Consider the following 27,330-nt stretch of genomic DNA (forward strand, 5'->3'; position numbering starts at 1 on the left):
TAAAACCTTTCTGCAATCATTTATTTACATACATGTTAAATAGTTACTACAAGATACTTTAAAATTTTGAACAGTTACTATAAGAAAAATATGAAGCTGTTTATGACACTAAAAACTTCTTAGGAAAAGACATTTTAAAAAGCAAATCTGGGAACTGATTTCCCTTACGATTCCAAGGTCCTAGTTAAGATATTTTTTTCTGTTGATATTAATTGGTATCATTTCCATTTTATCCTCCTGATGTACTCTCCTGTGAGCCAGAAAAGTACTTTAGCAACTTTATGAAAATTTCTTGAGACTGCTGGTGTCCGAGAAATCCAGTGAGTTTTTCACAAGGAACTGGTTTTTGTTCAGCTTCCCTCTCTCCCTGAGGTAAGTGAACAAGTGGCGTCGTCTCCTCCACGTGACCTTGATCCCATACTTCTCCTCAGGAGTGTCTTTAACTAGAACAGGCCCAGGCTCTAGGCTCTTGGGAGTACTAGTGTGGAAGGAGCAGCTTGGAAGGCTCCCTTCCCTCTGACCTGGGGGAACAGGACCCTCCTTCACAAACGAGGACTCTGGGGTCTGGATATCAGGTGGAATGAATGGGTACGATAAGTCTTGAAGCATGTGTGCTGATGCTTCCTTAAAGCTTTGAGGACTGAGCATTGGAACTAAGAGCCTTCCGGAAATGCGCTTCTCTGACTGATCGGGGCATTCACTGGTTAAGGAGGTCCCATGTGTGGCTGAACCAGAAGACAAGGGTGGACTCTCAAATGTTAGATGTGGGAACTTGGAGGTGGTAGATTTTCGACTTGAAGGTCTTGCCTGGTTTCGGTGATGACATTTCTGGTTCACCGGGAAGCAGCTTTCTGCTGTCATATTAAACTGAGGTGATACCTTAAAGGTCAAAAACAAAAACAAAAAGAAGTGAGGAGAGCCAGTTACCAAGTACGAACCTGAGGGAGGGAACTATATCCAAGGACCAGAATTCTTAATGGGGGCCCCCAATAGCAATGGACACAACAAAATAAAATATCTGTCTAATAGGATATTAATAAGGGGTATGAGCTTTAGGCAAATTATAGTTGATATCTCCGGCTTTCCATTCCTCATGTGCAAGAAAAGGGACAATGCCTTCTTCACTTTATCACACCATACAGCTGCAACTAGTTTAACTATCTTTAAACTTTGAGGACAGAGACCAGAAGTATTCTTCATTTTTGATGCCCCGCACCTAGCAGGGTGCCTGGCACAAGGAAGGCCCCCAGTAGAGCGAATGCTGAGTGCAAGAATAGAGAGTGAGATCACGTATGGAAAGCAACTAGCATAAGACCTGGCATGTGATGAGTTCTCAATACATGTTCATTCCTCTTCTCATCCACGGGATTCTAACACTTCAGTTCCTTCTACAATCCTGAAGCAAGTATTATGGTTCTTCCAAGCAATCCTGAACAAGTTATATTTATTAAGCATGCCTAAGTGAAGTTTATGTTTTTGTCTAGCTCTCTGGCTATACTACTTTCCTGACAGTAGCTATAGTCTTTTCCCAGGGCTTTGAAACTATCAAAATACAACCTGCTGTTTCTGTGGGGTTTTCTCCAGGCTCAGTCTACTAAACAGTGAATATAGTATCTAGCTAAATAGTATACCTGTCACATGAAGCTTGGAGAGTAATCTCATTTTTTACTCATTCTGCCATTTATCTGGCTTCTTCACCAAGCTACTGGGTAATGAAACTTTTATACTGAACTCTTTTAAGAGGAATCTAGGGGGAAAGACTCCAAATACAACCAGCCTACGTTTCAGCTTGGACTTAGAAAAGAAGATACACCAGGGAAGATGGCTGATGACAGAAAGAATACATTGCCTCCTTGTCCCTGCCCCCATGAATCTTCAGAGGCCATAGTTCCAGGGGCAGAAGGGTCAGAATTCTGAGAAGCCTAACAGAGCAAAAGTCAAAGTTAGAATCCCATGGCCTACCCAGGAAGTGATGGTGTTGTGGTCAATGGGCTTGCTGGACACCTGTCTAGTGTGGGTGATGGGACGCTGGGGAGAGCCATAGTGGTGTTTGGGGCCCTCCAGTGGTTCTTGTTGGAATAGCAGCTGGGCTTTCCGGGAAGGTTGGCAGCGTTTTTTTCTGGGAGGCATCAATAGGTGAATGAAGAGCAGTTAGTAACCACATGATGCTGGTTGTAGTCAGGTTGGGGTTCAGGCTCTGATTCCAACCCATGCCTGCAGAGAAAAAAACAAAAGCTGGGAGACAATAATTCTGAGGATTCCATCCCCAGCTCTTGCTCATACTCTGCCAACCAGTTCTTCTATCAACTACCACTCACTCCTACCTCAACACCTTGGGGAGTACAGCTTCCTATTCCTACAGCACCAAGTAAAAACACTGTAGTTCACATTCAACAACATTCATTCAATGCACCTTGATCGAGCACCTGTTGAGTGCCATTCTGGGTGTTGGGAATTTAAAGATGAACAACCATTGATGCTACAATTATTTATCAAGTGCCAAGCACCTGTAGAGCCACCTAGGTGAGACTGTCTCTGTCTTCAAGAGCTGAGAGTCTAGCAGAGGGAGACAATTACGATAATGAGAAGAATGCTTCCATTCACCCCAGGGGAGGCTTTCTAGAGAGGGTGATACCTGACCCAGTAAGGAATGGCTAGGGAAGCCAGAAAGCAGAAAGCGAGGCACTCCAGGCTGAGGAATAGCATATAAAAGCATGGAGACATGAAGGAGCATTGTAAATTCAAGGTGTCAGACTCCAAGGAGCTGGACGCAGCATATGAAAAGAAAAATGCAAGAACTCAGAGGCTGGACCCAGTGTCAGGGTCAGGTCAGAAAAAGCAGGTGTGCAATATAACGTATTATATTTTATAATGTATTATATTTTGAACATAGTAGAATGAGTAATATGATGAGCCCCCATGTACCCATCACCCAGTTCCAACAACCATCAACCCACAGCCAGTCAGGATCCATCCATACCCTATATCCACTTCCCTTTCCCTTGTATTATTATGAAGAAAAGATATTCCCAACCATTATATCATCCCCATTAACATATATGTGTGTGTGTGTGTGTGTGTGTTCCTTAATATTATCAAATATCCAGACATGTTCAAATTTTCACTTGTTTCATAAACATCATAATGGGTTTTTCTTTTAGATCATCCTGGCAACAGTGTGAAAGGAGGGGAGTACTCTGGAGGTAGGGGACCAGTTTTAGGAGGTTACTCTGTTACTTAAGTGAGGAATGATCAGGCCTGAATCTGGGCTGTGTCAGTGGAAATGGGAAGCTAGATACAGGAGGAGGGAGGATCAACAGGACCACAGAGTAAGAAAAATCTGAAAAAAGTGTCCACTGACTCTAGTAACCAGATTGACTTTTTTTTTTTTAAGGCTGTATTTATTTATTCATGAGAGACACACAGAGAGAGGCAGACATAGACAGAGAGGGAAGCAGGCTCCTCATTGAGCCCGATGTGGGACTCGATTCCAGGACCCTGGGATCATGCCCTGAGCCAAAGGCAGATGCTCAACCACTGAGCCACCCAGGTGTCCCCAGATTGACTTTACTGAGAGCTTCATCGGTGGAAGAGTGGGATAGAAGTTTGCAGGCAATGGAGAGGGGCATGGGAGGTACAGTTGAGCATCCAGGCAAGTCCCATAGGCGGGCACACTGGTTCCCTGACACATTCATGATTCATTCAGTTAGCCAACAATAAAAAGTAACATACTCTGTTTGATGTCACTAGGCAGTGGAGATACAGGTAAAGAAAACAAAGGACAAAATCTCCACCTTGGGCGCTAACATTTTTAGGGACAATACAGGTAATAAATACAGCCATTTGTTCGTTCATTCAGGCATTCAACAAATATTTCACTGAATGGCCACAGTGTGAGGTGCTGTTCTTGGTGCTGGAAATCCATACTAGGGAACAAAATGAAATCCCTGCCCTTGTGGTGCTTACACCTAGTTGGAAAATGACTGTGGAGGGATCCCTGGGTGGCACAGCGGTTTGGCGCCTGCCTTTGGCCCAGGGCGCGATCCTGGAGACCCGGGATCGAATCCCACATCAGGTTCCCGGTGCATGGAGCCTGCTTCTCCCTCTGCCTATGTCTCTGCCTCTCTCTCTCTCTTTCTGTGACTATCATAAATAAATAAAAATAAAAATAAAAAAAAAAAAGAAAATGACTGTGGAGAAAAACCAAATAGAATAAAAGGTTGAGCCGACTCAGTGCTCTTCTAGACAGGGTGGCCAGGGAAGGCAACTGAAAAAGTGGTATTTGAGCAAAGGCCTGAAATGAAGAAAGGAGAACAGGCTTTAGAAAGGTGAGAGTGCAGAATATTCCAGGCTTCAAGAATAGTAAGTGCAAAAATCACAAGGTAAGAATATGCCTGATTTGTTCAAGAAACAGGTCAGCATGGTTCAACGAGTGACAGCAGATGAGAACCAGCTCGTGTGATACAGGGCTTCAGAGGCAAGGTTAAGGACCCTGGATCTAATTATTCCTGGTGTGACAGGAAGCAAAGCTCTGGACAGGGGAACGACATTTATACTTTTCAAAGAGAACTTCAGGCACTCTGTGCAAACAGGTGGGTTGGGGAGCAGGCATGGAGAAGGAAGCAGGGCGCCCAGGTAAGGCTGCTGCAGGAGGCCAGTGGAGAGATGACAGCAGTTGCAGTGGCTCCACTCAAACTGTTGACATTAGCCAGCCTCCAACAGACATTGCACAGCTGCAATCCTACTACGTTTCCTTCATCAACTCATTATCCACAGATTATCTTAAAATCTTTCCACTTTCTTAAACCTTAGAACTCCCCTTCTCTCTTTAAAAATAACCTTATTCTGGGATCCCTGGGTGGCGCAGCGGTTTAGCGCCTGCCTTTGGCCCAGGGCGTGATCCTGGAGACCCAGGATCGAATCCCACATCGGGCTCCCAGTGCATGGAGCCTGCTTCTCCCTCTGCCTGTGTCTCTGCCTCTCTCTCTCTCTCTGTGACTATCATAAATAAAAAATAAATAAATAAATAAATAATAAAATAAAAATAACCTTATTCCCTACTTTGCAGAGAATGCGGTAGACATCAAAGAGAATACTCTCACTTTCCAGGTACCAAACATACAAACCTATGTATATCTGCATCCATTTTCTTGATGCTATAACCATTTTCTTGATGCTATGTATATCTGCATCCATTTTCTTGATGCTATTTCTTGGTCGGTTCCATTTGCTCCCTAAAACCTCTCCCTCTGGCTGTACTTTGGAACTCTTACTCTGTACATCTTTCTTAGGCAATCATATGCTCAAACCTACAGATGGATGACTTAAATATTTATCTACTCAGCTTACAAATCTTCACACTCAAGACCCACATAGCCGCTACCTACTTGACAGCAACTAGATGTCTCAGATGCACCTCAAACTTAACACTCAGTTCATGATCTTCCCCCCTGCACTCCCCCCCACACACACACACAGGTGATTATTATCTTCCAGGGCCCTTGCTCCGGGTATGGTATTATCATTCATCTAGTTATGCATCCAGAAACACTGACCTGGCCCCCCTTCTCCCCATCCAACACCACCAAGCCCTAACAATCTTACCTCTTACCTATGTCCTCAGTAATGCCTCTTTCTCCCTTCTCTTGCTCTCATTCTCTCCCCACCACCCTTCAAGTTCCAACAATTCTGGTCTGAAGTATCACAATAACCTAATGGGTCTACCCTAATCCACTCCAGCGCCCCCTGCAGAGGAAGCCTTTTAAAAATGCCTATCTGGGGGCACCTGGGTGGCTCCAACAGTTGAGCATCTGCCTTGGGCTGAGGTCATGATCTCTAAGTCTTGGGATGGAGCTCCATGCCCGGCTCCCTGATCAGCGGGGAGTCTGCTTCTCCCTCTTCCTCTTCCTCTGCCCTCGCCCGTTCCATGCCGTCTCTCCTGTGCTTTTTCTCTCTCAAATAAAATCTTAAAAAATAGAAATAAAAATGCAAATCTGATCTTGAATCACTTCTGCTTAACATTTTTGATTTTTGTCCTACATCCTCGGCTCCAGCTTCATCTCACCGCACACTGCACTCCGGCCTCTCAGCTCTGAGCCCGCGGCCGTCCTTCAGCCTTTGTCCACACCAATCTTCCTCCTGCCACACGGCCTTTGCGCACCTTCTTCCCTTTGCTTGGCGGGGTTCACGCTCTTCCTTGCACAAGCGCATCAGATCTCGGAGCAAGGTTCCGTTCAGAAAAGCCTTTCCTGACCTGCCGACGGCAAGATCTTGTCGATCCTGCTATCAGTGACCTCTCATTTATCCCTTCACAGCCGTAATCCTCCTTTTGCTTGCTGGAGCCTTCAAAACCGGCCTCTCCTCTTCCCGTGAGACTGCGCTGCGCGCACAGTGAGGAAAGAACCTGCCCCGCCGGCGTCCCCGCAGGGCCTGGCGCAGAGCAGGTGCTCGGCAAAGGGGGTCGACCGAGGGCGCCCAGGATCCTCACGGCGTGGCCTTTACTTTTAAGCGGGAGTTAGCTCAGACGAGCCGAGGGGCGTTCGGGCGGCCGCGGCCAGCGGATCGTTAGCGGAGGTGAGGGAGGAGCGCCCCCCGCCCCCCCCCGCAGGGAAGCCGGGCCCGGGACGCTGGAAAGGGGCGGGAGGCGGGGGGCGGGGGGCGCGGCGCCGGGGGCGGGGCGGGGCGGGGCGGGGCGGGGCGGGCTCCGGGAAGCGGCCGCCACGCGCGAGGGGGCGCAGGCCGAGGCGCCCGGCAGGGCAGCGCCGCCGCCCGCCCCCCGCCCCCCGCCCCCCGCCGCCGCCGCCGCCGCCCGGGCTGCCCCCCGCCCCGCCCCCGCCCCCGCCCGCCGCGCCCCGAGGGCGGCCCCGGCGGCCCGCTGCCCCTCCCCACGAGCCGGCCGCAGGCCCGCCTTACCCGCCCGGCGCCGTCGCGGCCGCCGCTCCCCCGGGCCGCCGCGTCCTGGGCCCGGAACGCGGAGACAAGGGCGGCCGCCGATTGGCGACGCTCCGTCACGTGACCGCAACGCTCCGCCGGCGCCAATTTCAAACAGCGGAACAAACTGAAAGCTCCGGTGCCCGACCCCACCCCCGGCCCCCGGCCCGGGACCCCTCCCCTCCCCTCCCGGGATCCCCCGGGATTCCCCACCCCTCCCGCACCGCCGGGGACCCGGCCGGCCTGGCGCGAGCCCCCGGCTCGGAGGAGCCCGGAACCCGCCCTCGGAGCCACGGCCCAGCGGCGGCGACTGCTGCAGTCGGGAGGTGAGCGGGGGCGGAGGAATGGAGTCCGAGCCGCGGCCCGGGCGGCGGCGGGGAGGCCGGGCTCGGGCGCCGCGGCCGGGGGGTCGAGCGGCCCGGCGCGGGACCCGAGCGGAGGTTTGGGGCCTCGCGGGACCAGGGCTGAGCGAGGGTGCAAGCCTTTTTCGCACCCCGCCTCCCGGCCTTGCCCTCGCTTCTTTCTCAGACCACCTCTCGGCCTCCCCTGGAAGCTTGACCTCTGCACCCTGCCCACAACTTGGGGAGGGCTGCTGGGGCGGCCTGCTTTTCTAGGCAGACTGTGGCTGGCGTGAAGACTGAGCTGCTTCTGCATTACATACGAGGCAAACGTGCCCGCAGCCTCCCAGCGCCCAGGCGCCCTCACCACTGGGCAGCACTGCCTCCTCCACTCCACCCTTTTCCAGGGCCCTTCCCCTGGTTCCTGAGCACCTGCAAGCTTTCCCTGGTCAGGATGGGCAGTGCTGTCAGAGGAGTCACCCTGGAAGTCCCCTAGGTTAGATCAAGTGTTGCCAATGATAGCAAGAGACTGGTGAGAGAGTTGAAAGCAAAATGAAGCCTTGGACCAGGAAGATCTCTTTTGGGGACAGGGGAGGAATAATAGTATTTACTGATTGGTGGGGAACGGAGGGAGGCCCGAAGAGATATGAGGGAGAAATAAAACTGATATTTGAAAGTAGAGGAAACCTAGTTATAAAAGAAAGGGAGGAGGCAGAGGGGAGAGAGCCTATGAACTCTAAGCAGATGGCAAATGTCATAGGACCAAGACAGTCATCTTTTGGGAGATAGTGGATGACCTAACACAGACAGCCCATTCCTCTGGCCAGGAGTACGCAATTTTACATGATAGAGTATCCCGTGTATTTTTTAAAATCAAACCCAATTTTGTTAAAAGATAAAACTATTTTCCTTAGCATGACAAAACCACTTAGCCTATTGATGACAGGACATTCTCTTAGCAGATAGGGTTTTATTCTTGGTTCTGGAAGAGAAATTAAGCAATAGAGTAACATGCTTAGAAAGTTAAAATATGAATCAAGCACATGCAAATACTAAAATGTCACTATAGAAATATTTTGCAGATTGTGAAAGAAAAGTGTACTTTTTCTTTTGCCAGTGCAAGGGTGGTAGCCTGTGATATGAATAGCACCATGGGCCCTGAATAGAGCAGTTTCCATTTTCTTTGAGGTCTTGTGGAGGAGGTGTTGGCAAGGGAGCAATAGTACGATCTACTTTTCTCCTCTGATACTATGGGTGCTGATCCTTTTATTTATAAACTAATATGATATAAAAAAATATACAGGCTTTATCAATCCTGAAATAGATTATGGGATCAGAGGGGATTTTTTTTTTTTAAGATTTTATTTATTTATTCATGAGAGAGAGAGAGAGGCAGAGACACAGGCAGAGGGAGAAGCAGACTCCATGCAGGGAGCCTGATGTGGGACTCGATCCCGGGACTAGGATCATGCCCTGGGCCAAAGGCAGGTGCTAAACCACTGAGCCACCCAGGGATCCCAGGATCAGAGTTTTGTCAGGACTTCTCAAATTGCCAAATGTCCTCCTATTTCAGCATTCCTGCCCCTCGAGTCACTGCAAGCAGTCTGTATAATAATAAGCAATAATAGAAATTTCCACACTTTTGTAACTGTCCCATTCATTTCTCTAGCCAACATTCTTAAGCTTCTGGAAGACCTTTGGCCTTGTTGACCTATACTCAACCCAGTCCCACTTTCCCCTTTTGAAATGTCTAGGTTTAAGCTTTCTTTTGTCATAGAACTCATCTCCTTATTGTCTGATGTCTTTACAGAGGCCCAGGGATCATTAACCTGGACCCATGGGCTCTTGCTTTTGGTCTTGGAAAGAGGAACACCTCTCTCTAGCAATACCTCCTTCTCAGCCTAACAAATCTCTGACATCCTGCTGTTCCTTGCACTTTCCAGGGTCCGTGCCTGTGATTCTCAATGGAGAGTGAAAGCACAGATTCATAATGAAAACCAGCCCCCGTCGGCCACTGATTCTCAAAAGACGGAGGGTGCCCCTTCCTGTTCAAAATGCCCCAGGTGAAACATCAGGAGAGGAACCTAAGAGGCCCCCTGCCCAACAGGAACCTGGTCAAGCACAGGCCTCCAAGGAGGCAGCAGAGTCCAACTCTTGCAAGTTTCCGGCTGGGATCAAGATTATTAACCACCCCACCATGCCCAACACACAAGTGGTGGCCATCCCTAACAATGCCAATATCCAGAGCATCATCACAGCATTGACCGCCAAAGGAAAAGAGAGTGGCAGCACTGGGCCCAACAAATTCATCCTCATCAGCTGTGGGGGAGCCCCCACTCACCCTCCAGGACCCCAGCCTCAAGCCCAAACCAGCAATGATCCCAAGAGGACAGAAGTGGTCACCGAGACCCTGGGATCAAAGCCGGCAGCTAGGGATGTGAATCTGCCTAGACCACCTGAAGCCCTTCCCGGGCAGAGATGGGAGAGCTGTGGTATGTGGTCTGCAAGGCAAAGGGGTGAGGAGTCCAGCTTTTCCTCTCTGGTAGCAAGGACTGCAGTCCATCAAGTTGATACTTCACAGACAGGCACCTAGCCTGAACCAGGGGAAAGTCTTGTCTTTCTTCCTCCCCAGTCGTTGACCCAGATCTTTTGGGCGCTGTCAAAAGTGCCCAAATAATAATTTGGCATTTCTCTGATGTTCCTTATATGAGAAAAGGATTTGTTTATTTTTCTTAATTATCTTTCCCATTGACCATATAAGGAAATAGGAATTTCCCCCCATTTTAATAAAGGAGAAAACTGAAGCATGAGGAGGAAAAGTGACTTTGTCCAAATACGAATTCTTTTGTTAGTTGGGTTGCCTTGACTGATCTCTCAGGCTGAGTGTGACTTCTGATTCTCTCCTGAAATCCATAATGGGGCAGAGTACCTGAGAGCCACAGTAGATTCAGCACGTGTTCCCTGTCCCTATGGGTAGAGGTCTTGGAGAAATGCTCCCTAACCACCGATTTTGATGGGCCTACCGGGCACTGGTTCAGGCAGCTAAGTGGCATCTTGGATTGTTTCTCCTCTAGCTGGCAGTGAGGCAGCAGGCTGCACTCTCGACAACAGCTTGACTAACATCCAGTGGCTTGGAAAGATGAGTTCGGATGGACTGGGCCCCAGCAACATCAAACAAGAGATGGAGGGAAAGGAGAATCGTCACCTGGAGCAAAGTCAGGTAAAGGTGAACTGTTCTGTCACTCACTAGGGAAGTCAAGGCCACTGCAGGGAATTTCTAAGGAGGGAAATGGATCAGGTGGTGTGTGGAGGACAATCCCTAAGTTCTGGTGTCAGCACTTCACTTAGTGTGATTCTGTATAACTTTGGAGCTGCCATTTGTCTTGGAATCTTTTCTGCCCCATCTGTGAAATTTCCTTGAGGGCAGATGCACCTGGCTTCTGTATTCTGTATTCCATTAGCAGTTTAGTACTCTGCCTTTCGCAGGTGCTCAGTAGGTATTCAGGAAATGATGAAGAGGGATCCCTGGGTGGCGCAGCAGTTTGGCGCCTGCCTTTGGCCCAGGGCACGATCCTGGAGACCCGGGATCAAATCCCACATCGGGCTCCCGGTGCATGGAGCCTGCTTCTCCCTCTGCCTATGTCTCTGCCTCTCTCTCTCTGACTATCATAAATAAATTAAAAAATTTATTAAAAAAAAAAGAAAAAAAGGAAATGATGAAGAGATCTTAGTTTGGAAAGCCACTTGAGCTTTAAAGAGGCACCCCAATGGTATGAAAGGAATAGAGCATTTTTAGAGAATAGTTTTATTAGAAGATAAATTAATAGCAATTAAAGTGAGTTAGGTGTGCGTTTTAAATACTTCCCTGGTAATCAAACTTGATTTGACCCAACTGTGCAGCCTGGGGTTGTTTTTCACAGTTGCCATATTGTTGCACACGCCCTTAGATCATTCATTCAGTAAACTTTAAAAGGGAAAATTTACATGGATGTGTGCAAAAGTAAAAAGCTGTTCACTTCAAACTTATGCACTTTTTAAAGTTAGAGCTCGGGTTTTTTAATTTTTGTATCTATTATTTTTAAGATTTATTTTATTGCAGAGAGAGAGAGAGAGACAATGTGTGAGCCAGGGGCGGGGAGGGGAGGCAAAGGGCAGAGAGTGAATCTCAAGCTGACTCTGAGCTGAGCACAGAGCCCAACCCAGGGCTCAATCCCACAACCCTAAGATCATAACCTGAGCTGAAACCAGGAGTCAGATGCTCAACTGACCAAGCCGCCTAGGTGCTCCAGAGCTCAGTTTTACAAATGTGACCGATCAGCTCTTTGCCTAAGACTTAGCCAGATGTATGCTTTGCAGACATTTGGGAATATCTGTCTTATACAAACAGTGAAAAGAGATGGGTTTGTTCACATCACAGCAATAGTAGAAAGCGGACAAAGACCTTGGTCTCTTGACTCCCGGGTCTGAAAAATGAGTATGGTTTTAGTATAAAATCAATGCTTTAAGAATCATAATATACACCCAAACTTTCCTGAGAGATTTCAACTAGCAAAGACTGGACCTTCACTTATTATTGGACAATATATTCAACAAAATGAACAATGACAGGGCATCTGGGTGGCTCAGTTGGTTCAGCATCTGCCTTCAGCTCAGGTCATGATCCCAGAGTCCTGTGATCAAGTCCCACATTGGGCTCCCTGCTCATTGGGGAGCCTGCTTCTCCCTCTCCCTCTGCTGCTTCCCCTGCTTGTGCGCTCTCTCTCTCTCTCTCTCTCCATGTCAAATAAATAAAATCTTTTTTAAAAAATGAATAATGACAGAAGTGGCTCCACCTTGGCTAGGGACTGGACTAGATCATCGCTATCCTTCCTAATCCTAAAATTTTGTTCTATGGAATAGTTGTCTCAGATGAGCTGGTTTCTAGCATAGTTCTGCAGGTTAAAAGGTTTCTCTAGGGGATGTTCTTTGAGGGGGCTCCAGGGAGGTCTTATGAATTCTTCCATGTCATTTCTTTTTCTCCTTACCTTTGGCTTCTCATAACTCGCAGGTTGAGGAGACCCCGGGAGCATCAGCATCCTGGCAGGACTCTGCGTCTGAGCGGCCGCCATACTCTTACATGGCTATGATACAGTTCGCCATCAACAGCACCGAGAGGAAGCGCATGACCTTGAAAGACATCTATACTTGGATCGAGGATCACTTCCCCTATTTTAAGCACATTGCCAAGCCAGGCTGGAAGGTATGTAACAACCCGTAGTGACCAAAGCGAAGGTCACTCTGGCTGGGCAGTTTGTCCTCATAGATGTGCGGCAGTTTCTGTCTGGTGCTCTGAGTAACAGTTAAATGCAAAAAAAGCTGGAACTGAAAACAGTTGTATCTCAATCCTGCCAAATCAGGGCAAGATGGTCAACAGGAGCTCTACAACCACTTCCTTGGTCCCTCTCTGAGGTCCCTAAGGGTAGAGATCCTGGAGAGACTGTCCAGGGTAGCACTGAGCCTACTTTTGTGCTACGTTGGATGGCAGCTGGAGTGACTAAGTAGCTTTATGAAAAGATCTTAGGGACGCCTGGGTGGCTCAGTGGTTGAGCGTCTGTCTTTGGCTCCAGGCATGATTCTGGGGTTGTGGGATTGAGTTCCACATCGGGCTCCCCAAAGGGAGCCTGCTTCTCCCTCTGCCTGTGTCTCTGCCTCTCTGTGTCTTTCATGAATAAATAAATAAAATATTTAAAAAAAAAAAAAAAGAAAGAAAAGAAAAGGTCTTCGTGGAAAAAAAAAATTGCTGTCCATGAGCTTTGTGACTGAAGATTCACCTCCTCTAATGTCATATGTTGTCTCCAGAAGGCAGGGACTTCATTGTACTTGTGGGAACACAGATCCCTTGGAGTGACTGTGGCGCATGCTACACCGTCAGAGCCACAGTGCTGGTCTTCTGACAGATGGGCAGCTCCAAGCAAGAGTTTTTGGTTTTGCTTCCTCCACGGTAGAACTCTTCACACTCTTACCTCAATGAAATTTCCCTAGCTGCTTAGTTTCCTTACTCATCTATCTTGCTGCTGATTGCTTCACAGCCTTGGTCCTCTTTCCTAGCTACTGACAGCCATCTAGGTCTTTTCTTTATCACCAGCTGCTGGACTGATGGCTTTATGGCCCAGCTTGCAGGGAGAGAGGTGCCAGTTGACAAGATCAGTAGGCAAGATCTTGAGGATGCTGCTGGCTATGGCTGGGGGGAGGCAAGGCTGATATCCACTGGGGAGAGATCAAAGGGGATGACTCTGAAGCTAAAGTAGCTGAGAAGTAGTTGTCTTTCTCTCCGGCAGAACTCCATCCGCCACAACCTTTCTCTTCATGACATGTTTGTTCGAGAGACATCTGCCAATGGCAAGGTCTCCTTCTGGACTATCCACCCCAGTGCCAATCGCTACTTGACATTGGACCAGGTGTTTAAGGTGAGTATCCTGGTTTCATCTAAATAGGGCCAGAATTGGGCATCGTAATCTCTGTCTCAAAAAGAAATGAATCTTCCTTGTGATGATCTTACCTGGCCAGGGCAGAGTTAGAAGCCAGAGACGACCCAGAGACGACCTGCGTAAAACTAGCTGAATTAAATACAATTGACACACACCAAATGGCATACTTCTGTTCTAGGCTAGGCCACAGAGAGGACTGCTCGGATCCAAATAGATGACTTCCCTGGGCAGTGTTTCCCTAGCTGCCTTGTAGATAAGAATTGCCTGTGATGCTTATTAAAATACAGGCCCCTCTGTTGTGGCTTCTGACTTAGTGGGTCTGGGATGGGCCTAGGAATATGTATTTTGAGCAAGCATCTCTGGTGATTCTTACAGAGGAAGTCTAGAGAAGCTTGTTTTCAAAGATCGCTTCTTTAGCCTGGAGACCAGAGATTGAGCCACCAGAACATCTTTGCAGAAGTGATTGTTTTGGGATTTCAGAGTGCCCATAAGGCTGCTGCTAGCTATAAGTGTTCCCCGGGAGGGAAAGTTGTCCCCAGTGGCCCTCAGCGTCAAACAAGAATAGCTGTTTTTCCCGATCCGGTCAGACTGACCACGCTGGTGGTAACTTCATCTCATTTCTCTCCCACAATGCCTGACCGCCACCAGCCACTGGACCCAGGGTCTCCACAATCGCCTGAGCACTTGGAATCAGTAAGATTCTTTTCCTCCTGGCTCGGGGCTTGGCCTTGTTTTCCTTTCACTGCTCAGCATGGCTCTAGTGGACAAGGGAAGGGAGCCTGTGTGCCGTGTGACTACCAGCCCTAAATGCAGAGCACCCTAAGCATCTGGGAGGAAGGAAATTGATGGCCACCACCTCCTCTTCCTCCCCATGCCCCAGCTCATGCCCACTTCTCCTCCCCTGTGATGGGCACGATGAAGGTGCACGGAGCAGAGCAGGGTGTGACAGGACGACACACCGCGGGCTTAGTGCAAGACGGCAACGGCAGGTGCATGGTGTAGGCCTGGCAGGCGGCAGTTTTCCCTCACTTTTCTACCTGGCTTTTCTTGGCCGCTCGTAGAACTACATGCTTTAGCATCCCCTGGGGGCGGCGAGGACACATGGATGAGGTGGTAGGACTGTCCTGCCATCGTCTATCTGTGCCATCCACCTTTTCCCGCTAACCAGGCTTTGGAGACAGTGTTCACCTGTATTCACCCCAGACCAGCCTTTTCATTCTGGGCTGTCGGTTAGCTCAGTGCACGGCATCGGAAGCAACTGGTGGGTTCTCCTGCCTTCTCCCCCTGCCTTATTAACCCAGATTTCTTTCTCTCCCTATCTGCCACAAGCAGCAGCAGAAACGACCCAATCCTGAGCTCCGCCGGAACGTGACCATCAAAAGCGAACTCCCACTAGGCGCACGTTAGTATGGGAGAGTGGGCATCAGGCTGGTGGTCCTTGCTCTAGGGGCATATTTTAGAGAACCAGACCACGGGAGTCTATGCCCAGCTCAAAGGAGGCTCTGAGCCCAGAGAAGGAGAGCAGAGCTCCTGGGCTTGAGAAGGGGTGTGTCCCTGGACTCCTGCTCTTCATCTCTCCTGTGTCCTCCTAGGGCGGAAGATGAAGCCACTACTGCCACGGGTCAGCTCGTACCTGGTACCCATCCAGTTCCCAGTGAACCAGTCACTGGTGTTGCAGCCCTCGGTAAAAATGCCACTGCCCCTGGCAGCTTCACTCATGAGCTCAGAGCTTGCCCGCCATAGCAAGCGAGTCCGTATTGCCCCCAAGGTGAGTGGCTCCTGCTCTCCTCTGAGGAGAGACACCAGTCAATTAAAAGCATTGGGCCTATTGTTGGCAAGCACTCTGCTCAGTGTTCCTTGAGAAGCTTATGAATCTAGTTGGGTAGACCAGGCATTTTCCTTTATGACAACTAAGGAAAATTCAAGAACATTGTAAGAGCTAAAAAGGACTGTGGATTATAGTGTACGTGGTATCAGAAGCCCATGAATACTTGAGTTTATAAGAATTCAGACAAGGGGGATTATGAGAGGTGGGCTGGGATGGGTAAGGAAGAATTTACAGGGGAAATTGGTTTTAGGAGGACATACATTTGGGCAAGCAAACAGGTGTGTTAACAGCATTCTAATGACCAGTACCATGGGGGCAGGAGATGCCAGTTTATACCCAGTAATGGTAGAGTGGTTGGGTTAGTCTTGCTCAGGGGTTCTCAGTCTCCATACTATTGACATCTAGGGCTGGATAATTATTTGTTGGGGGCGGACAGGTACGGTCCTACCCACTGAGGGATCTTTGGCAGCATCTCTTGTCTCTCCCCACTAGATCCCAGGAGCAACCCCCAGTGTGACAATTCAAATGTCCAGGCATTACCAAATGTCCCCTAGGGGGCAAGAGGGTGGGGATATGGCCCTCAGGTTGAGGACCAGTGGTCTAGCTTGAGGAGAATGTGAGGAGGGTAAGTCAAGATCCTATACACTGATGGGCTACCAAGTCTGGGCTTACCTCAGTGCAGAAGGATTTATGAGCAAGAGCCAACTTAGAACAAAGCAGAGAAAAGGGCCCCTTGTGCCTCCTTCATTGAGATAGAAATAGCATAGGCTCTGGAGTTTAAAGATACTTGGTTTTACTTTGTATTTTTTTAATTTAAAAAATATTTTTAGGGATCCCTGGGTGGCACAGCGGTTCGGCGCCTGCCTTTGGCCCAGGGCGCGGTCCTGGAGATCCGGGATCGAATCCCACGTCGGGCTCCCGGTGCATGGAGCCTGCTTCTCCCTCTGCCTGTGTCTCTGCCTCTCTCTCTCTCTCTGTGTGTGTGTGACTATCATAAATAAATAAAAATTAAAAAAAAAATAAAAAATAAAAAATAAAAATAAAAAAAATAAAAAATATTTTTAAATGTACATAAAATTATATATACTACCATATATAATTTTACCTAAATGTATCCATGTGACTAGCACATACCCTGTTTTTGTTTTAATGCAGTCTTTTTTTTTTTTTTTCTCTTTTCTTCTTGGTGCCTCCCCTCCCCCCACCTTCACTCGCATCCCCATGATGACAATTTAGTATGTTTGTTTTTATGATTTATCCCTGCTCTTTGTGTATGGTACATACGCATGTAGCCATAGCCACTTTATACATGCACATACAACACCCAGAATGTTCAAAATGGGATCACATTACACTTTTCTGCCACTGGGAAATTCTTCCAATCACATGGCATCAGCTCTTAAGGGCTACATGATATTCCACCATGTAGCTGTGCCATAAATTTTCCAGCCATTTCCACTTTTATGGGTACATTTTGTTTCTAGATTTTTTTGCCCTATGAACAATACTGCAATAAATATCTTTGCAGGTACCTTTCTTACAAGCGTTTTTATTTTGTGGGATAGGAAACCAGACATGAGGTTGCCCAGTGGAAAGGTGTTTTCCATTTTATTATATCTTGCCAGTTAGTGGTTTCCAAAAAAATATACAATAATTTACATCTCTCCCAGCATTATGTGACAAGACCTATATCTTTGCCAGCAATTGGTAATCATAGTCTTTTAAATATTTGCCCATCTGCTATGTATAAATGATATCACCTTGTTTCATTTGATTTCTCTTTGCTCATCAGTAAGCGTGAGTACCTTCTTGTTACGTTGGGTCACTTGCAATGGTTCACCACGAGATAGTTATTTAGGGGCATGGCCCATCTTTCTATGGGGTTTTGATAATAATACGTGAAAGTTCTTTGTCATTAAAACATTAACGTCTGTCTTTTGTGCTGAAGGTAGTTTTTTACCTCTATTGTTTGTTTCTTTCTTCACGGGTCCCCTAGCCACTGCAAGATTTTAAGTTTTTATATAGTCAACTGTGTCTCTCTTTTCCTTTACAGCTTCTGGGTTTCCAGTCTTGCTTAAGAGAGTCACCCCCACCCTCAGATTGTACATGTAGTCTCCCAGATCCCCTTTCAGGATTCATATGGTTTTAATTTTTCTGTTTGAATCGTTGTGTATGCTATGAAGAGGCATCCAGCTTTTTGTTTGTTTGTTTGTTCGTTTGTTTTTTTAAGATTTTATTTATTTATTCATGAGAGACAGAGACATGGGCAGATGGAGAGGCAGGCTTCATTCAGGGAGCCTGATGTGGGACTCGATCCCAGGACCCCGGGATCACGACCTGAGCCGAAGGCAGATGCTCAACGTTGCACTGAGCCACCCAGGTGTTGGCATCCAGGTTTCTGTCTCTCTGTGGGGTACTAATTATAGCAGCGGCATAGTAAATGCTCTCTCTTTTACCCCCAGAATTGAACTACCACCTTCATCGTATATTCTCGTATTTCATAGTTTGTAAGACTTTTAAAAGATAGAAAATGAGGATCCGTACCAGCCTATGGCTTGATTTAGTCACGATCTTGTGTCCCGCCTGGTGGGTGGGGTGAATGTTAAGGCCCAGAGAGCTTCCTCTCACTGCACCCCTGCTTCCCTTTCAGGTGCTACTAGCTGAGGAGGGGGTGGCCCCTCTGCCGGCCACAGGGCCCCTGCAAGAGGACAAACTCCCGCTCGGAGAAGGGCTGTCTCCTCTGCTTCCAGTTCAGTCCATCAAGGAGGAAGAACCCCAGCCTGGGGAGGAGACGCTACACTTGGGGAGGCCCATCAAAGTGGAGAGCCCGCCCTTGGAGGAGTGGCCCTCGCCGTGCCCGTCAATCAAAGAGGAATCCTCTCATTCCTGGGAGGACTCCTCCCACTCTCCCACGCCAAGGCCCAAGAGGTCCTACAGCGGGCTCAAGTCCCCAGCCCGGTGTGTCTCAGAAATGCTTGTGATTAAACGGAGGGAGGGGCGGGAGATGAGCCGGTCTCGAAGGAAACAGCACCTCCTGCCTCCTTGCCTGGATGAGCCGGAGCCCGAGCTGCTCTTCTCCCAGGGCCCCGGGGCTTCCCAGCGAGCCACCGAGCTTACTTTGCCCACAGAGTCCTCTGAGCCTGCCTCCCGGCTTGGCTACTCCCAAGAGGAGGGAGGACCTTTTAAGACGCCCATTAAGGAGACGCTGCCCATCTCTTCCACTCCAAGCAAATCTGTCCTCCCTGCGACCCCCGAATCCTGGAGGCTCACACCCCCAGCCAAAGTAGGGGGGCTAGAGTTCAGCCCAGTACACCACCCCCAGGCTGCCTTCGGCCCCCTGCCTGATGCCCTGGGGCTGACGGATTTTAGCACCACCCCCCTGAAAAGCATTCCCCTCTTTGACTCGCCCCGAGAGCTCCTCAGTTCTGAGCCCTTTGACCTCACCTCTGACCCCTTCAGCACTTCCTCCCCCTCAGATATGGAAGTCCCCAAGCCAGACTCCCCTGGGCCAGAGGCTGCCAGCCTCTCAGCCAACCGCTCTCTGACAGAAGGCCTGGTTCTGGACACGATGAATGACAGCCTCAGCAAGATCCTGCTGGACATCAGCTTTCCTGGCCTGGAGGAGGACCCTCTGGGCCCGGACAGCATCAACTGGGCTCAGTTCATTCCTGAGCTACGGTAGAGGCCTACCTTACCCTTGCTGCCTGAGCTGTCCATGCTTCCAGGATCTCGGGTGGCTGGGCCATCCGAGGACAGCAGGCAGGGACCGTCCGCCCCTCTAGCTCCACTTTGCCTGCTTATGCCAAGACGGACATCATGCCGTGGCCACTACTGAGCCCTCTGCAAGCAGCAAGGTCCTGGTGACCGGTCACTGTGCCACCACTGCTCCCCAAAAGAATCCGGTTCCTCACTCTCCCTGCTAGGAGCTAAGGGGTGGGAATGGCAAAAGCAAGGGTGAAAAGAGATTAGGAACTCCTCGGACTGCTTACACCTGTGCCCAGGAGTCCCCCACTTTTCCTGATCCTTGCAGGGCAGCCCTTGTAAATAGTGTATATTCTCCAAATTATCCTCTAATTATAAATGTAAGCTTATTTCCTTAGATCATTATCTAGAGACTGCCAGAAAGGTGGGTAGGATGACAAGGGGTTTGTTTGCTCCTGTTCCTTGCTTTCAATTCCTAGAGAAGGGAGGACGCGCAGTGTACGGTTTCTTCCAGGCCCAGGGCACCTGCCTTCAGGGCTCTTTACTGTAGACAAGCAGATCTGCTTCCTAGGGTCCTGCTTATTGTCCCCCTCCCTTCCCACCTTCCCATGTTTCCAAGTCAGCTTTCCTGCAAGAAGAAATCCTGACAAAAAAAGGTCTTTTGTCAAGGGTCAAGAGTTGAATTGGGGGTGAGGGAATGGATGCATCTGAAGCAAAGAATGCAGGTGCCCAGATGTGCTCCCCTGAGATGTTTCTCTGATAACGTCCCTAATCATGCCAGAGAGACGAGCCATTTGCCAAGAACTTGGCCCAAGGCTTGAGAAGACTGAAAGGGCCCTGCCCTGCCTAACTTCCTTAGCTCACACCTCAGCTTTGCTAAGAGCCACCTGAGGCCCCAGCTGACCGCATGCATGTGAGCCAGCTCGAGAACACTACCATAACTGTCAATAAAATCCAGGGTGGAAGTGCTCTCTGTGGTGTGTTGGTGTCTGGTCCCTGAGGCATAAGGAGGGGTTGGGGAAGAACATGGGAGATGGAGATGGTGGTGACAGGGAAGAGGTAAGGCCTGAAGCCAACACAAAGCACATGAAGGGGAGTGCTCAGGGCATTGGCCTGGGCTGCCTCCCACATCCTATGCAGGCACACATCAGAAACTGGCAGGTTTCCCAGGCTGGTCCTGCATGGCCAGCCTCTTCAGAACCACTGAACCTAATGGTTAACTTGGCCCTTTGGTTCTCCCTATAAGGGAAAGACCTACAGAGGGGTAGGGCCCTGCCCTTCTGGAGAGTAAGGAAAGATGGGCCCAGTTATAGGCACCTCATGATCATGTCCACCCCAACCCAGGGCCTGGAAGCCAGCCTACCCTGCTTTTCTCTTCCTGCCCTCCTAGGCAAGTCCCTCCCCAAAAACCCCTCTGGCTACCATCTACACATAAGTCCTATCCCCTGCCTGTCTCACCTGAAAGGCAGCCAGGCCCCAAAGGATTGATGAGTCCTCCCAGGGAGAGGTAAGGGCCTCCTCCTGCGTCACCATCCAGGAAGCATCACCATAGCAACCCCAACAGCAAACAATGCTGCCAGGGAAAGTCTTCCCTACCAAGCGGCCTCTCCTGACAATCAGGCCCACAGGTGGAATGGCCAGTAGCCCACCAAGACAACCCAGAGGGCGGCGTGTTCCGCCTCATGTCCAAAAACCTTTCTTGCAGGTAGGAGGTGGGGCCCTATCTCCACAGCCTATCTGTTTGCACACTGCTGGGCTAAGGACTGCCCCCCTGGGGTCAGGGGGTCAATAGATGTCTCTCAGTCCTGTGGTACTATGAACACAGAGCTCAGAACAGAGTAAAGGAGATGCCTGGTTATTACATCTCCCAGCCCCACCTCCTGGGGTGGTCACGTGGAAATGACAGCAGAGTGGCCCAAGAGGCAGGTGAGTTTTTGTAGTCAATAAGGTCCTAAGGTGGAAAGAAGAGCATAGTCTCATGAGTAGTATGGACAGATGGCTCAAGTCCCAGCTCTGCCACTCACAGACCTGGCAACCTCGGGTGAGTTCCTGACTCTCACCATGTCTTGCTTTTTGCATCGTTGAGATGAGACCGTAACAATGCTTGCTCCTAGGATTGTGAGGGTTAATTGAGTTGTGGACGTGTTTAGCACAGTTCCAATACCTACCTGGGCCCAGTTATAGGCACGGGCCCAGTTTATTTCACGGGAGGTGGGACAAAGGAAAGGGAAGAAACCAGCCTTCTAGATGTTTCCCCATACTTGGCTTGTGTTTGGACGAGAAGTGAGGGAAACGCACCCATGAGAGAGAAACGAGTAAGAGGACGAGTCCGGGAGAGAAGAACCCCTGGGCTGCATTCTCCGGAGAATGATTTTCCTTCTACGCCTCCCTCGGTAAGGGGCCTTTCCCCTCACAGTTTCCCTGGGCCCCCTGGGCCCTGTTCAGAGCCCCCACCCTGGCAGGAGCCCGAGGCAGCCAGAGTGCAGAGGAGGGACGAAAGTGAAAAGTGAGGAGCTGGGAGACCGGTGAGGAGGAGAGCAGGGTGGGAAATCCGAAAGCACAAGGTGAGAAACCCAGGGGGACCCTCCAGAGCAGACCGGACTTCTGACGGCAGGCCCAGCCCGCAGACGCCGTGGCCAGGCCCGGCCACCAGGGTCCCGACCAGAAGCCGGGGTGTGAGCGGGCCTGCAGCCTGGCCTCTCCGCAGCTGCTCCCGGGACGAAGGCAGGGCGCTCCCCAGGCTCCCTCTGGTCTCTCCCCAGATGGCCCAGGCCAGCGAGCCCCTCCTGACGTCCCAGACGCGGGCCCGGCGCGAGTTCCTCCTCCCTGGTGCGGCCCGGGCGTGGCCTGGCTTCACCCCGCAGGCCTACCGCCGGCTGGCTCTGAGGCTGCCGCCCTGCACCGCGCGCAAGGCCGAGGTGCGCCGCCGGCTGCTCCGCCCCGAGAAGGACGCGGCGCAGCACACCTGGGGCTTCCACACGTGGCTGGACGTGGGCCGCCTGCCCGCCGCCTTCCCCACCAGGCCCGACAGGCCCTACGATAGCAACGTGTGGCGCTGGCTGACCGACCCCGAGGCCCACGGCAGGCCCCCTGCGGAGCCCCCCATCCCTCCTCCCTCCTGGATGGGTCTGAACAGCTTTCTCACCTTCATCTGCTGCACTCCCATCTTCGTGGACGAGAACAGGAAGAACCAGGTGACTGTCAGGGCCGTGCAGGAACTGAGAGAGCTGGAGAAACTCAAGCTGAGGAGTGAAGCCAGGGCCCCTCCGCTCGATGCCAAGGGCAACATCCTGCCCCCAAAGAACTTCAAGAAGTAAGAGAAGCTCCTTCCTCGGTGGGGGGTGGAGCTCACCCAACCTGCTCCTGTTCAGGTGACCCCTCCCTCTCTCTGATCCCCATTTCTCGCGTCTGCCTTGGGACTCTAATCCTCCTGCCTTTGGTCACAGTCATGGGTTCTGAATGTAGCTGGAGGGAAAGTGTAGGTGCAAAGGAAGGACAGCTGGAGGAGGTCACTTAACCATTTAACTAGATTGACCAAGAGGCAACTAGATGCATAACACCGGCTAGGCCCTGGGGGTACAGAAAAAGGTCAGTCGGTTTAGGAAAAGCAGATATCTCCTAGAGGCTTGAGAAGGCAGCTAAGACTGCCAGATGCTAGGTGTCCAAAGTGTGACACAGACAGTGGGTGTCGTAAGACTATCAATTACTGGTGGAAAGAGCTAGAGTTCCGGATTCAATTCCATCACTGATGAAATGGAGCCGGTCAAGACCACGTCTCCCTCAATGGGTGAAGATAAAATGGTTTAATGAATATATGAAAGCACTGAACAAAAAGCAGATGTTATTACAGAACTCCAGAGGGGGAAGGGGCACCTGTGGGCTGGGGCATACCCCCAGGAAGGCTTTGGGCGAAAACCAGGTAAGGCTGGAAGAGTAGGGGGCCCTCAGAAAGGTAAAAAGGAGGAGATGGAGGGGTGACCGGTCTGAGTAGAGACAGGAATGAGGTTAATGGAGAACCCTGGAGTTCTCCCTCCCTGCCCACCGTAGGAACACAGCACAGTCCTCTCTGTGCTGAATGCAGTTACCACAAGGGATGAGGCAGGAAAGGGGGTGGGGAATAAGGATAGACTATCTCAAATTCCAACCCCAAGGGCATTAACAGAAGCATTGAGGAGCTAGAGGGGAAGTAGTGATTTTTTCTCTTTTCCAAAAATGCCAGGAGTCGATGATTTTGAGAGAAGGTTATTCTCTCTGCAGTCCTTGCAGTACGGATTGTTGATTGCTAGTACGTGCTAACACTAGGCATACAAAGGTGATAAGACTTAGATCACTCCTCAAAAAAAAAAAAAAAAATTCAGCGAAATGATAGTACCAGATATTCTACTCATTTGAGCTATAATGTTTGGAAACTCCCACTACCCCAGATAGAAACTATTACTAGCAACCACATTTTACAAAAAAGTCCTCTGAATAGGGGAAGTCACTTATCTTGCTCAAGTCATGATGGCCAGTAAGTGGCAAAGCTGGGATGTGAACCCAGACAGCTCAGTTCTGGAGCTGTATTCTCAACCACTAGGCTCCACTTTCCCTCTTGCCTGACTGGGGTATCAGACAAGTTCACAGCTCCTTCTGATGTGATATAGGGTTCTATAAAGACAGCATAAAAGAAACACAATTATGCACGAAAAGAACTTAGTGCAATGCCCAGCGTACAGTGAATGTGTGTGTGAGGGTGGAAGCCACATGGGTTCAGGAGCTGCACAGATCTAGGTAGCAATCTACCCAGCTCAATCACAAACATGACTTTCTCTGAGCCTCACTTTCGCCAAGTATGGATTAGAGATGTACCCGGTACTTTCAGGCTTGTTGGAAGATGAAAGGGCGTGGTGTCTGGCATAGACAGGGGGCTCAGTAAAGTGTGTCATTACTATGGCGTCCCCGTGAGAGAAGGATCCTTGTTTCCCTCTGTTTGTTGCTGGAGGCCTAGTCCCGGGAGCCAGGAATGAAGGAGTCCCAGACAAGGTTTTGCTGTTCACAGAAGGCATGGTACTTGAGCTGAACCTTGAAGGATGTGTAGGAGTTCAACAGGAGGGAATAAGACAGAATGGCGGGAGGGAGAGCCCATCCAGTCCTGCTGTTTCTTTTCAGCAGTTCTGTAAGGGGTTAAAATATAGCTAAATGTTCACTACCTCAGGGGTGCCTGGGTGGCTCAGTCGGTTGAGTGGCCAATTCTCAGTGTCAGATCAGATCATCATCTCAGGGTCCTCGGGCCCGAGCCCTATGTACAGGTCCATGCCGGGCTCCACACTCAGCAGGGCATCTGCTCATGGGTTCCCTCTCTCCCACTCCTTCTACCCCTCCCCCTGCTCATGTTTGCCCTGTCTCTCAAAAATAAATAAATAAATAAATAAATAGGTAAATAGGTAAATAAATAAATAAATAAATCTTTTTTAAAAAGTCTCTAGATCAGCGAGAGAGCACATTTTGAGCATGAGAGATCCAGAGAAGTCTTCAGACAGATCTAAGCTTCAAAATGCCCATGGGGGATCCCTGGGTGGCGCAGCGGTTTGGCGCCTGCCTTTGGCCCAGGGCGCGATCCTGGAGACCCGGGATCGAATCCCACATCGGGCTCCCGGTGCATGGAGCCTGCTTCTCCCTCTGCCTGTGTCTCTGCCTCTCTCTCTCTCTGTGACTATCATGAATAAATAAATAAAATCTTTAAAAAAAAAAAATGCCCATGGCGTTGCTGAGAAATGGGACATTTATATACAAACCCAGCCGTTCTCAACTCTGATAGTACATTGCAGTCACCTGGGCCTCTTTAAAAAATGTTGAGGTTTAAGTCCCACCCCTGAGATTCTAACTCAGTTGGCATGAGGGCAGGGCGGGGGGGGGGGGGGGGGGCAGAGATTTTTAAAAAGCTCCCTCCTAGGAGTGATTTCTAATGTGCAGCCAGGCCTGAGAATGTCCGATGTAAACCAAAGACAGCAAACAGGGATATCTGCCGGACGAGCCCCAATACATGTTGAAGCACAAACTTACCACTATTCAACCGTTTTTTGTTTTTTTTTTTTTCTTTTTTTAAAGTCAGTCTCTCTCTGTTGAACCTAACACTACAGGCCTGTTGAAGAGGGAGCCATCAGACCAGGTGTCGTACAGCAGCGGGTCAGAGCAGGAAGGGTTCTCGGATGTCATCATGCTCACCAGTGATGGGAAGGGGCACCTGAGCCCTGAGCTGCATTCTCTACTTTCTCCAGCACTGCATTAGTAGAGGACGTGGGACAAAAGGAAAGAATCTGGATAATGATATACAGATAATATGTAAAAAGAATGGGAGATTGACCATCTAAATAACATAATTTCATCATCTGAACACCAAACACACAATACAGGGTGCACGCTATCTGGCATAGACCAATATCCAACACGGAAGAGAGGCAGAAGGGATTCCCTTCAACACAATCATTCGCTAGCTTGTGTTAGATTAATAGAAAAATGCTGGTAAAACATGGCTTTACACCTCAGTCTCAAGATGTACATGACAAATATGCTTTCAGGGTAGGTATAAATGCCTTATCTTCTTATGGCACTGGCATTAATGACAACAGTTGGTCGGTCTTTACCACTCTCAAAATATAATAGGATCCCCCTACTTGGAGCACCTGGGTGTCTCGGTTGGGTAAGCGTCCAACTCTTGTTTTCACTCAAGTCCTGATCTCAGGGTTGTGAGATCAAGCCCCATGTTGGGCTCCTCAATGAGCACAGAGTCTGCTTGGGATTCTCTCCCCCCACCTTTGCCCCTCCCCTCCCTGTGCTCTCTCTCTCTCTCTAAAAATTAAAAAACAAACCAACCAGGATCCCAGTGATGCTTCTTTCTTATTTTGAATGATATTAGTTTGGGACCTTGATTGGTTGGCATTTTGTCATTGTCATAATTTGAGATAATTCTGATTTTTTAAAAAGCCTACAGACTTTTTTAAAAAGTAACCTCTATATGCAACACAAACCTCAAACTCACAACCCTGAGATCAAGAGTCAGATGCTCTACCGACTAAGCCAGCCAGGCACACTGAGTCTACAGAACTTTTAAGTATAGTTTGATATTTAATATCAAGTCTTTTCCAAAAACTTGAGAGGAACATGAAGAGTTACAAATTTGGGGGCTTACCCTTGTAGCACTGTGAAAATGAACTGTAATTAAGCTCTGAAAAAAAGCATATCCTGTTTCCCTCCATACTCCTCCCACCATGCCCGCACCTCTCCTTTGACCTCTCTGTTCTCTGCACACCTCTTCCCCTCAACAGGTACCGGCACATCTCCGCTGGTGGAAGGTTTGAGCCCCAAGGCCTCCAGCTAATGCCCAACCCACTTCCCAATGATTTTGCCAGGGGCTGGCCCTGCCCGAACCCTCTGCCTCATTACCAGGAGAAGGTGCTAAAACTGGCCTTGCTGCCTAGTGCACCCCTGAGCCAGGACCTTGTGAGGAATTACCAAACCCTGATAGAGAACCGGGTTGCCTTGCCCCTCTGTCATCTCTCCGAGGCACCACCTGGCAAAACCTTAACAAGGAAGATGAAGAGAAGACCTGGACAGACCTAAAGAGCCTCCAGCTGGGCAAGGCCAATGCATCTTCAGCAAGAAGCCTTTGGGGATGCTCAAGGACTGGCTTCTGCAGAACAGAGCCTCTCCACTCTCCCTCCAACCTCAAGCCACCTCTGTCTTCCAGGGCTCCTGAAGATGCTACTGACACTCTAAATTTTTATCTGTCTTCCTTGGAGGACTCTCTCATAGCAGGTGGGAAGAATGAGTGGAGGAGAGCAGGCCGGGTGGGGGGGGCAGTTTCTAGGGACAGAATGAGGAGGGGGAGGAATAAGGTGTGTGTGTGTTGGGATGGGGGACAAGACACTGTAAGAAATGTGGCTAGGAAGTTAACTCTACTCCCATAATCCATCTGGAACAGAACTGGGATTGGTCAGGGTACAAGAAGCTTCTTGGACAAAATAACCTCAATTCCACACCTCCCTAGACCATGTGATGTCTGGACAAAGACCAAAAGCAGCTATGC

General features: G+C 49.6%; 3 protein-coding genes across 22 annotated transcripts in view; 2 read left to right on the forward strand and 1 right to left on the reverse strand.

Moving 5' to 3' along the window:
- On the reverse strand, positions 1–20,843 carry RHNO1 (RAD9-HUS1-RAD1 interacting nuclear orphan 1). 6 transcript variants are annotated; one of them, XM_035706809.2, is made up of 4 exons: positions 6,065–6,609; positions 5,786–5,965; positions 1,963–2,214; positions 1–879 (listed from the first exon to the last, which is right to left on the reverse strand). In XM_035706809.2, the coding sequence occupies exons 3-4, from the start codon at positions 2,128–2,130 to the stop codon at positions 280–282; spliced, it is 768 nt and encodes a 255-aa protein (XP_035562702.1). In that variant the 5' UTR covers positions 2,131–2,214; positions 5,786–5,965; positions 6,065–6,609; the 3' UTR covers positions 1–279. The 6 variants fall into 6 exon arrangements, with proteins under 6 accessions (XP_035562702.1, XP_025317622.1, XP_025317618.1 ...); XM_025461837.3 differs by lacking the exons at positions 5,786–5,965; positions 6,065–6,609 and adding an exon at positions 20,724–20,843; XM_025461833.3 differs by lacking the exons at positions 5,786–5,965; positions 6,065–6,609 and adding an exon at positions 6,913–7,061.
- Positions 7,106–20,234, forward strand: FOXM1 (forkhead box M1). Of its 8 annotated transcripts, none has more exons than XM_049102332.1 (9): positions 7,106–7,256; positions 9,212–9,784; positions 10,343–10,488; positions 12,316–12,507; positions 13,586–13,714; positions 14,384–14,428; positions 15,065–15,137; positions 15,328–15,503; positions 18,214–20,234. In XM_049102332.1, exons 2-9 carry the CDS (start codon positions 9,259–9,261, stop codon positions 19,243–19,245), a joined length of 2,319 nt encoding a protein of 772 aa, XP_048958289.1. In that variant the 5' UTR covers positions 7,106–7,256; positions 9,212–9,258; the 3' UTR covers positions 19,246–20,234. The 8 variants fall into 8 exon arrangements, with proteins under 8 accessions (XP_048958289.1, XP_048958290.1, XP_048958291.1 ...); XM_049102333.1 differs by having other exon boundaries at positions 15,068–15,137; XM_049102334.1 differs by having other exon boundaries at positions 9,212–9,760.
- Positions 20,812–27,330, forward strand: part of TEX52 (testis expressed 52) — a 17,085-nt gene continuing 10,566 nt past the window's right edge. Inside the window, exons 1-4 of one of the 8 annotated variants that reach the window (XM_049102344.1) lie at positions 20,812–20,970; positions 22,028–22,578; positions 25,353–25,823; positions 26,570–26,701. In XM_049102344.1, the coding sequence (XP_048958301.1) occupies positions 20,836–20,970; positions 22,028–22,578; positions 25,353–25,533 (867 nt within the window). In that variant the 5' untranslated portion in view covers positions 20,812–20,835 and the 3' untranslated portion in view covers positions 25,534–25,823; positions 26,570–26,701. Of the gene's footprint in view, positions 21,307–21,549; positions 21,659–22,027; positions 22,637–24,723; positions 24,975–25,352; positions 25,824–26,569; positions 27,060–27,330 lie in introns of those variants that run through there. The other 7 variants (XM_025461827.2, XM_025461828.3, XM_025461829.3 and 4 more) reach the window with 7 other exon arrangements.

The sequence above is a fragment of the Canis lupus genome, chromosome 27, assembly GCF_003254725.2.
Source record: "Canis lupus dingo isolate Sandy chromosome 27, ASM325472v2, whole genome shotgun sequence".
Classification (NCBI taxonomy): domain Eukaryota; kingdom Metazoa; phylum Chordata; class Mammalia; order Carnivora; family Canidae; genus Canis; species Canis lupus.